Consider the following 11,158-nt stretch of genomic DNA (forward strand, 5'->3'; position numbering starts at 1 on the left):
GATCGACGATGAGGTAGACAATTGTTTTCAGCTCTCAAAGCCTTAATAACTAACGGACAAAGAAAGCCCTTTACCCAAAAACCACGGGAGGCTGACTTTTATTTCTTCTTGGCTAATGAAAAGTGAAACGTGACAATTTTTTTGTACCAATACCTCCAAGTTAACCAATCAGAGCGCGCGAAAAGTATAATTTACTTCTGCGGAATATACGTAGTAAAACCGGAAAAACCGGTTTTAAAATTACTCACTCTTTTTCATTCTTGTGATAGCTGAACAGTCCAGCTATCACTTAGTTTTTTGGTAGTTTGTAATCTAACAACTGTTGGAAGTTGTTCAATGAGACTGATGCACAATCGATAGTTTTGTACGCTGTGGACGTACAGCAATGAAACTTGAATCTGTTGGTTAAAAGTAAATAGGAAAATTTATAAGTAAGAGATTGAAGAATATAAAAAAAAATACCCTGAGAACCATCAAGCTCCACCCACGTACTGCCTGGCATCGAATTGAAGAATTGGACATTTATGGGAAGCGAGTTCTTTTTGCAAACAAATGGGCGTTTGTAAGGATGTCGTGCGTAACATTGCAGTCGTAGTTATGTCATGTGTCTTAGTAAACTGACTCTTTTGTCATATAAAAATGGTTACAACTGAGAATACAGCTGACCTTCGGTCTTCCTTTCCGTTGTCATGCTCACTTCGTATTCCAGTTATGTAACCATTATTGTCACACATGTGGTGCGAGGTGCATAGCGCGGTCCCATTCATTGTTCCAAACAAATTCCCAACCGGAGCATGATTGACGCCCGCTGGTACGCCTGCAAGAAAAGCTCCAGATACGATCACGTTTGCAGCTTCGCCAGATGCTGTAAAAGAACTCATTGCTTGACCTACGAGAACAGAGGCCAAGGATAGAAACAATAGACACATACCAATCTAATACATGAAGTCATCTCTTTGAAAGTTTGCCTGTAGGCCACACGCGTCATGCCAAAGCTGCTTCCAAAAATCAACGAATAAAATTTGATAAAAGCAAAACAGTTTTTCACCAGAGCTTCGGATTTTATGTCTGTGCAACTGAAAAAGAGAAGAGCTATGGGGTCGAGGAAGCAGTGATCAAGAGCAACGGACATCTCTTGAAAGCTTGGCTGTGACTTAAATGTAACCGCCTGATAAAACGGGATTCTTTTAAATTTCACCGAAAGGAGTGTTTCTTACTACCCAGTTATGAACAAAAACTACGAGAGAAAGTCAATTCGTCGCATCGGGGTTAGCAGCGAACTGCCTGTTATAATTAGCTAAACTGCCAGACCAGTTTCACTGAGATGAAGTTTCTATTTTTGGTCAATATGTTTATTTCTCATGACACGTGGAGGGCTTTCTTAAGGAGGTTTCCGATCAAAACTTCGTTAATGTGTATGTAAGTAATAGTGACGTGAAAAGTCGTGTTTTTATATCGCTGCTAACCTTTGGGACATGAGAAATGCATAACTTTGTCCCAGTCATTGGCCCATTTTTGCCCTGAGGGACTGGAGCTGTCGCATGGTCTGTGAAACCAAAAGCGTTTCTCCGCAAGTTCCACGCCCTTTGGGACAGTTTGTACCGGATAATCAATGGTTACCGCACTGGAGAATGCTCCAATCAAGCCTATGATCAAGACAAAGTGAACCTTTGCCTCCATTTTGCTCTACAATATAATAGAGAGAAGATGACAATAATACTGCAACGATGACTAATAATAACAACAGTAATGAAGATGGCAATGGTTAAGACGACAAAGTTATTGTTTCACAAGTCGGGCTAAAATAACCTGACTACTCACTGGTACACGCCCTCGTTCAGACTGCTACTCATTATTAAAAAAATAAGCTCACACTGTTTTCGTTTTAGCTGCCCACGCAGGCGTCATTAAAGTGCACGTGTATGCAAAGTTTAGGGATATGGTATTGCTTTTATTGGTTGTATTGTTTACTCAAGTTGTATTAGCAGTAAATTTTTAATTTGTCAGAATTTTGGAACTAGGCTATCTTCCGTACTGATGACGTAAAACCGTCTTCCAAGGTGCCGTTTGTCATACGCGGGTATGAAATTCTCAAGTGTCAGTGTGGGACGAAAATAGTCATTTTTTGTTTCATAAGGCTTCCTAAGCTGTAAATCAGATTTTACGTAGTCTAAGTAAGAAGATATTGGTAAACTGCAGAATACGCGGCCACTTATTTGCATATGAATGGTGTGTGTTGTTATATGCCTCTTTCCTCAAAGGACGCCGCTACAAGAACACAGTAGTGGCCGGTGGTAGTCTGCACTGAGTTACTTCCATATCTTCCTGGTCAGGTCATGACATTTTTCAAGTTACTGTTAATTAAAATACAAGAATAGCATGATATATTACTACCAGACAAAACGTTAAAATAGGAAGAAAGTCACGAACGCTAAAATATGATCATGAAATATGTAAGGTGATTGTCGTCAATTTGTTTGAGTTTTCAAATTTGATGCTAATTACGCAATCTGAAAGTTTCCAAAAGAAGCAATGATTGTGAGTTTTCAATTTGTTGAGAACTTAATTAGAACCTTCAGCTTCACTACAATATGCAATGTAATTCATATATCGCGTTATAACTTTGGTGTTTGTGTTCCTATGTATCATTTTCACTGTCCCGTCTTGTACTTCAGCCGAAACTGCTACAACAGGGGTGCGGAATAAAGTAACATAATAACATGATAGCCGTGAAAACTAAGCATAATATTCAAAACATTACTCCGACAGTCGGCTCGAATGACTCAAAAAAAAAACGATCGTTTTCAATTATTTTTTGATTCCCTTTCGGCTTAACATCGAGCAAACACCCTTTAGAAAGCACGACACGCAGACGCCTTTGCCAGAAAGGTCGCTGAATTGAATAACTCTTTACAGGGCGGGGGAAGCCGTTTACTCAAGGTTTATTGATGTCAGTTAAATATGGTAAGATAATTGAACTTGGAAGGAAAACTTGGCAGAAACTAAATCTAACACCAAAGTTAAGTTCCTAAATATACTTTGCGACGTAATCAGGTAAAGACGGGCGTCTTCGGGGATCTGATCAATATCTCATACAAACCAAAGTGGCGATTTTGCTTGTTATGCATCTGAGACTGACTCCAGACATTTGTGAAATAATGTCGTCTGAAATAGATTAGATTTCTACGAAAACTTGGTGTGATTCCTGAAGTGGGTAAATACTGTTGGCCATGCATAAAATCTGCCATTTGTTGCGGCCCTTAGACATTCTTTAAGCAACCAAACCTGACCTTCATTGTCTTTGATTTGATTGTACTTTCGCAGTTCTGAATTCACAGCTATGACAATTTGCAAACTATTCATTAGTCATCGAAAGGCCTCTCCCTTCGTTCAGTGATTCGGAGACGAGGGTGATCATTGCAGGGTTAAGATAGTCTTAAGATATTAAAAAGCTAGCTAGGCAGCCCGGCCCCGAATGCCGCTCGCATTTTACGGAAGCCCTCAAATCTCTCATCATCAAGGTATTGTATTGAAGCTTACTGTTTGTATCCTTAATAATCCGAGTGTTTGTCGCTTGGGTAATTCTTGCAGGTCAAATGAGAGTGTGATCAGCTCAGCGCGCCTCCGAGTTCCTAGTAGTCAACTCCCTAGGGTTAATACCCTGCGTTTTAAAAATAGTTTTTTTAACAGGCTTTTTTTCAAATATAGAGTAGCTATTTGATGTAATGTCGATAGCCTTGTAATTCTAATTAATTCTTTCGGCTATTTTTAATTTAACTGTTCTTGTTTTAGCATGTATTTTTGCTTAAAAAACAATAAAGACCAATTTATTTATTTATTTATTTATTTATTTATTTATATATTTGAACACTGAGTTCCCGCAGTAAAGTTTCCGCTTGCAACGGGCATTTAATCCTACAACGAACAATAGAAAACATGATAGGAAAGAAAAATTATAATTATTTTACGCTTTTCATAGTGAACTAACAGAGAGAAGATTTTGTGGATATTGCCGGCAACATTACCTTGAGCAGAATAACACAGCTTGACTATTCAATAGTATACTAGTTCAACACACCGGTCGACAGTTGAGGAACCCTGACTGATGTTCTGGCATACTAAGTAAGAGAGGTCTTCACTACTAGTAAGTGACCAATCATAGTTCACTAAATAGGTTTTTGTTTGCTTTAATTAAAAAAAGGGTGCGGCAATGAGGGATGCATAGTAATTTTCAACAAAAAAATACCCGGAAGTGTGAAAGGTATGTAAAACACATTGCTAAAAAGAAGTAACACTCAACAAGGATAAAAATTTCATAAGGCTCATCAGAGTGTCTTTAAATCTCTCACTGTGGCCTTCATAACGTGTTGCCGGTTTGTTGCCGGAACCGAATATTTAAAGTAAGGTGTTGTTATTGTCTGTAACTAGAGTGATTATGGAATTTTATCTCCATGTTACTTTGTTTGATATGTGTTAGGATGACGTCCCATGAATTTCATACCAGACACAGCAATGTTTGTTTTGAATAAGAAAAGAGAAAAAAAAAATGTTACAAATAACAATAAATGCACCTTTCAAAATTATTAGGTTTTGTATTTTTCTCAGTGGCACAGTTTTGACAAAGCCTGAACAAACGGGCAGTTCTTATATAAGAATTCCTTCTTAAACCGGTCGTATTCGTGAACTCGAGCAAGCTAACTTTCCGCATGGTTTCACTAAGTTTACTTATGGGAAGTGCTTCTGTTAAAAGACCAGCCATGAGCCTGTCAGATTTGGCCTGCGCGATTGACCATTCTGAATCCCACGGGTAATTATAATCTCTCTTGTTATATGACTAGCTCCTTGAGCAGGCAAGATGAACCAAATCCCCGCGCTGTGTGAGCGGGCTTCCTCGCTTAGTCCTGCGAGATCAAAAATCATGGTGCCATATAGTAAATCCTTTAATCACCAAGCTTGTTCGGTCAAGATGACTGGCCATTGGCCAAGTTCTCTTTTTGTACGTTTATGGACCTGGACTTCGTCTCGGTCATGATGATAAACACGCAAAAAAAGAACTTGACCAATATCCAGCCATCTTGACCGAACAAGCTTGGTTAATAACACATATATGCAAGACTAACTTGTGATTTGCTGGAAAGGTCTGGTTTATACCAGGAAAATCAATCTAAATATAACTCGGTCTGTAAATTTCCACAGACACAATGAAGTTGTACGTTCTAGTTACGGGCTCTTGCATGGTACTCAATGTCCATCCGCAAGCGCCAACCGCGGTATTGCCAGAACTTTACGAATACGCGCAGCCATATCGATCTTATTGGGTCTCCGTTCCCTGAGCAAAGCCATCGATTTCCTTCCCGCATGCGTTAGAAGGTTCTGACCACACAACGTTAATAAACATTTTCAACGTTAGGGAGGACGACCAAAATATGAGACAACAATGGACATGTAATAAAATGTTGAGTTTTCACTGGAACGTCATTATTTTAAGGGTATAAAAGCAGGATCGAGTCGATTCATCGTAGCGTATTAATTGTTTTTGTACTATCTGATTTCGGTTGGTCAAACCGGGCCTTCCTAAAATACAATGGATAGTGCATTTGCGAGTAGGGCAGAAAAATATTTAACTGTCTTGACGCTGCCATAACTATCTTGCTAAAGACCTTTTCTCTACCAGAGACGATCAGTTCAAAAATCTGGGAGAGACTGCCGTCCCGGCATGCGAAATGTTCCCTTCTGATTTCCGTCCGTGACTTGAACGTGAAGCCGATTCAAATTATAGAAGCTTCCCCGGCCTTTCGAAGTAGAAAAAAAAAATCAGTGGGGATTAATTGCATGCCATTAGAAGTGTGGTTAGGAGAATAAAGGGAATTTTGAGCACCTGTATTGGATTTTAATCATTTGTGTGACTGAGAAAGAGTCCATCACTCTTGGTGTGATGGTTACTTCAAGTACGGTGGACTGGTGTTCATTAAGGTAGCGTCGTTTGGTTCTTCTGTGTATCGCAAAGTGCTGTGGCTATTGGGTTTCAGCTTTACAGGACAGGTTAGTATTCTATGTATATTTAACAAATATATTTACCGAAGTGGAGGTGGCTAGTGGTGGATATTGACCGGGCCGCGAAGTGGCCACCACTAGCCACCGACACTGAGGTGAATAGTTGTTAAGTCAACGATGAAATGATACATGAAATGGATCATATATGAACTGCGAATATGAAATCAAGTGAAGCTATGATCTTCGCAGTTATGAACGGAATGTTTGCAATTGCGTAAAGAAGCCTGAAAAATTCAGGACTTCAACAGGGTTTGAACCCGTGACCTCGCGATGCCGGTGCGACGCTCCCACTGACGTTGGGAGCTGGTCATTTGTGGGTTCCAAAATTCCCGTGAGGAATGAATCAACAATGAAATGGATCATATATGATTTCATATCCACAGTTCATATATGATCCATTTCATATATCATTTCTCACAGGAACATTGGAACCCACAAATGATCAGCTCCCAACGTCAGTGGCTTCATAGTTCAGTTGGTTAGAGCGTCGCACCGGTATCGCGAGGTCACGGGTTCAAACCTCGTTGAAGTCCTGAATTTTTCAGGCTTCTCTCCGCAATTGCTAAAATTGCGTCCATAACTGCGAAGATCATAACTTCACTTGAGTTGTTTAAGTGTATACTAAGACAGTGAGATAATATAGCACAAAAAGATGATTTTAACTCATTTATTACTGCAACGATTACAATATTTTCGGGCGCAAATCCTGCGCGAGTTGCTCGGAGGTGAATAGCAAAGGACATTCGGAGTTTGAGTAGCCAATCAGAGCGCGCCTTAAACGCTATCCACTGTTTTAGTATACACTAAAAAAAGTATCCCATGCAAATTTCTGTTGCCCTTCGTGGAGACTAGTTACAATTCAATAATACGTTTTAGGCCATATTCACACGGGTATCTGAAAGCAGCGAAGGACCACCCGCGTCCGAAAGCGATGTTCGGGTCGAGATCTCGGGCTCATTCCTCTGGTACGGCGCTCTGGCGCGATGTCCAGAGGTTCCGCTTTTTTTTCTCTTGTTGAAATATTCCGTCAGCCGTGCATGCGTAAATTTTCTACTGCCGGGTTGAAAATTCGTGCATTTAGGGGTTCCGTTTACACGGTACGACGCTGAACGTAAGAAAATTGAGATTCCTCGCCGTTCAAAAATTAGAGGGCCACAATCGGAGACGAATTTTTAGCCGGTATGGTCGAAAATTTAACCTGCGCGCTGTGAGCACCTTTTGCATGGCAAAGGCGTGGTTGCGTGGATGCGTGATAACTCAGCTGGAAGGAGCCATTTTGGATTTCCTAAAGCACAGGCGCCCCAAGCTTAGTGTGAGAGTTTCGAAGCAAGCAACCGGCATGGCATGTCCTTGGAGATGTTGTGGGGAGAGGAGAGGAAATGTTCTGCGACTGTAGTAACCTGTAACCTACTACAGTCGCAGAACATTTCCTCTCCTCTCCCCACAACATCTCCAAGGACATGCAATTAATCCCTATCGAAAAAATGTTTTCTAACAGAGACTCGATCCGTAAGGCCAGGGAAGCTTTTTTAATTTTAAAAGGCAGGACAATTGATCCCAACGGTCTTAATATCCGCGAAGAAACGTATTAGATTTCAGTTTATTATTTTAGTGATTTCCGTTATTTTCCCGTGACTCTTAGTATTTGAATTCAAAATCTTTGTAACTGCCATGTTTTATCACATTTTTTCCAGTATTACGTCAACATCCATTTACTATATATATATATGTACATAGAAGCAATTCAATGTAAACTCTCATTGTACCTGAAGAAGGCTGGTTTGGCCAGCCGAAATATAGTACATCACTAAAATCAAATCTACGTTGTATCGGCTCTTGCTTAAAATATTTAGTTTCTTAGTGTGAGCATGCCCGACAAAATATAAGGATTTGTATGAGAATCCCGATAAAAAGCTTAAGAAGATAATTATATTAAGAAAATCTCAATTAAAGAGCCTAAACTTATTGCCATCGTGGATAGCTTCCTTCCCGTGTGGTTATTTTCCAGATCCGACGTGATTTGAGCCACTTTTCAATTTCGTGTGTTTACTAATCCGGTTCGTCAGTTCCGTTTTAACGGCACGAAAATATTGCACGGCTCCGTGCGAACAAAATGTCCGATCAAATTTTTCAACCGTGTGAACGTAGCCTTAAACTCTTTTTTTTAAAAGTGACGCCGTTCAGGTCACCATTTTGATTCCACATTTACCTTGGATTATCACGGTTGCTTGCTCATGTTGAGCTTAGCCTGCGAATTGCTGTATTGATGATGTGACGTTATGGTGGCCATGTTGGATGGCAAGAACAATAACCTATTTGACATTGATTGACCTTGATGTGATATTCCTTCCAACATGGCCGCCTCGTCACGTTTGTGAAAACCGCCAACTTTATCGGGATTTAAAAACACGAGGCGTTGCCGAGTGTTTTTAGACCTGATAAAACGCGTGCACGGCTGCTTGCAGCCGGGGCGATGTGAGGCCGCTGTATTCGCAGGCTATTAAAGTGGTACTATGACGAAAATCGCATCTTTCTATCCAAGCCATTTTGAAACATAAACAAGTAGTCTGCGTGAGAAGAAAAATGCTGTTTATTTTTTTCAAATATCTCTTTTCGTTCCAGAGATATTCGAATTTTTAAAATATACAAATTAGCCAAGTGATGACGTCATACACTCAACCAAATTTTGTTCAAATATGATGAAAAGAGATATCTCAGCCAATTTGTATCAGAAAATTTTGATTTTTTGCAGTAAGATTCTACTAAATGTTCTTAACAGTTCTGTTACCATGACATCTTACTGGGTTCCAGAGCTCCCCCATATTATAAGCTTTTATGGCCACCTTTGGCGTTCCATTTTGATATTTGCTAACAGCACTTCATATGCATGATCCAGCAAGCATATAAATATGTTAGCACTACTTTGTGGCCTTGTTTAACATTTTTCAAGCTGAAAATCACTAACATATTGAAATCAAGTGGGTGGGGACTGGAAAAGAGTGAGTTGCCATGGGAACATAATTTTTTATAGTCATAGGTGTGTTTCCTGTAGAACTATTAGACTATCAAGTTTCAATGGTTTGCGCTGTAAATTGGCCAAGGTAGCTCTATTTATATACTCAATATAATATTGGGTTGAGTGTATGACGTCATTAGTCATCTCATTTGCATATTTGACCCATTTTTCAAACTTAAATATCTCCGGAGCTAATGAAGATATTTGCAAACGGTAAATGGCGTTTTTGTTCTTGCGTTTGTACAGTCAAAAAATCAAGGGGTAAAAATTTGATCATAGTACCACTTCAAGCTTTGCTTCTAAATTTTGTGAGTGGGAGACAACTCATCGAAACCGAATCTACGCGCCTGCCCTGTTATATTTCGAGAAAAAGAAGTCGACATTTAACGAACGAAAAATATTTTCTGTAACGTTATCCAAAGGCAAACAATAAAATGCTTGGTCACAATGAGTTCTGCATGAATTGTGATGATCAAAATGAGTTCTGAGTTCTGCAGTGCAAACCATTTGATCATAACATTGATTAACCTGGATTATTTTTGTATGTGAATTTACTCAGTTGACTTAAGTCTCGATAATAATAGGCTGTTTTCTCCTCTTTCAGATCGAATAATAAAATGGTCGGTTGTCTAGTGAATTAATTATACGATTTGTGGTGATCTTTCAGTTGGAACTAACGGAAGACTGTGTAGACGGGCGAAAAGGCAGACGTTTTAAGCATGACTGAGCTGAAAATGATGACGTAAAAAGCATGGGAGAACTTGATAAGCGTTTTTGAGCGTTTCATTGTGAAAACGATACAATGCGGATCACAAATGTTTTGATTTGTTTTCGCTTAGATGAAAACTGAGTATTTTGAAAATTTATTAGAGTTGGTGGACAGGGTCTAGGTAACTTCTGAGTTGTTGCCCCGAAACAATTTAAAACTTGCTTCAGTTGTAAAAACAAATCTCTTTGCAAACATTGTTGTCCGACCACTGAGCATAAAGAACTCCTGTTTCCCAAGCCATTAAAACCTCTTGATTTATTCTCGTTTTGTCGACCATTTCTAATCTCTGGTGGTGTATCAGGAATTGGTCGATTCCACCAGTGCGGAAAAGCTCTGTGACTTGTTTGACACTTCGGATACATATACAGCAATGATACCGTATTTCGTCATTTTTCGGTCAGAATATTTCCGGAAATTTTACCGCGAGGTGCCATTGTGGGAACTCACGCTATTTTGCGTTACGTAGTTAAGGAGTAAGCTACACAAACACTCACTAATAAAATCAAAAAATTTCCGCTTCCCGATTATTCTACTGATTCTATCAGACTCACCCTGATTGAGCAACGTGGGCGAAATATTCGATATTACCAGAACGTTTGCTCTTAAAAGAGTGTTAAAGTAAAGCCCAAGAAATAATGAAGTCACAAATTTTTATTGCGTCAACCAGAGCCTCATTGGCTGCTGAAGCAAATGATTCGTCAAAAGTTGTCACATTATTTTGAATAACACGAAGAATGTTTTTAGACAGGTATCTTCCCAAAAGTCAACTTTTTAAAAGTGCTGTTCTTGAATGCAAAAGACACGTGCAGTAGTGCAGAGATTATTATCATCTATTGGTTTTGTGACTCCTTGGTTTTCCCGCCGGGGGTTTTAAATTTGTAAACAATTGACACGGCTACTCAGCTGTGAAAGAAGTAGTTATTCAGCATTGCCGAAAGATAAATAACAAAACACTTGGAAGTGGGATATTACATGTTTTTGAGTCGGCAAGGATAGACGAAATAAAGAGAAAAAAAAAACGATTTTGATCTATTCAGTTACGTTTTGATGTTGTGTTCTTGAACTACGACAAATCCGTGATCTTGATAAATGACTCTTGATTACGTCAATACTTTATAATTACCGGCCTGAATTGCACGCTAAATTATTACGGGAATGTTCGGAAAAATTGGACTGGAATTTGAAGTCGCAGCAGCCTTGATTACGAGCTTTTTACCCCAAATATCTGAAATATACATTAGATGATGTTTCACCGTTCAAGGCACGGCATATTTAAGATGCATTTGGGAAACGTATAGCAATAAAATAAATTATTGTGG

At 39.3% G+C, this 11,158-nt stretch overlaps 1 protein-coding gene across 1 annotated transcript in view; it reads right to left on the minus strand.

The window, feature by feature from the left end:
• LOC138013515 (dermatopontin-like) overlaps positions 1-1,683 on the minus strand; it is a 2,256-nt gene extending 573 nt beyond the window's left edge. The window contains exons 1-3 of the mRNA XM_068860601.1: positions 1,467-1,683; positions 667-889; positions 249-398 (exon numbers count right to left, since the gene is read on the minus strand). Of these exons, the coding sequence (XP_068716702.1) occupies positions 290-398; positions 667-889; positions 1,467-1,680 (546 nt within the window). The 5' untranslated portion in view covers positions 1,681-1,683 and the 3' untranslated portion in view covers positions 249-289. The remainder of the gene's footprint in view (positions 1-248; positions 399-666; positions 890-1,466) is intronic.
• Between the last annotated feature and the right edge of the window lie 9,475 nt (positions 1,684-11,158).

This window comes from Montipora capricornis, chromosome 8 (assembly GCF_036669925.1).
Source record: "Montipora capricornis isolate CH-2021 chromosome 8, ASM3666992v2, whole genome shotgun sequence".
Taxonomy (NCBI): Eukaryota; Metazoa; Cnidaria; class Anthozoa; order Scleractinia; family Acroporidae; genus Montipora; species Montipora capricornis.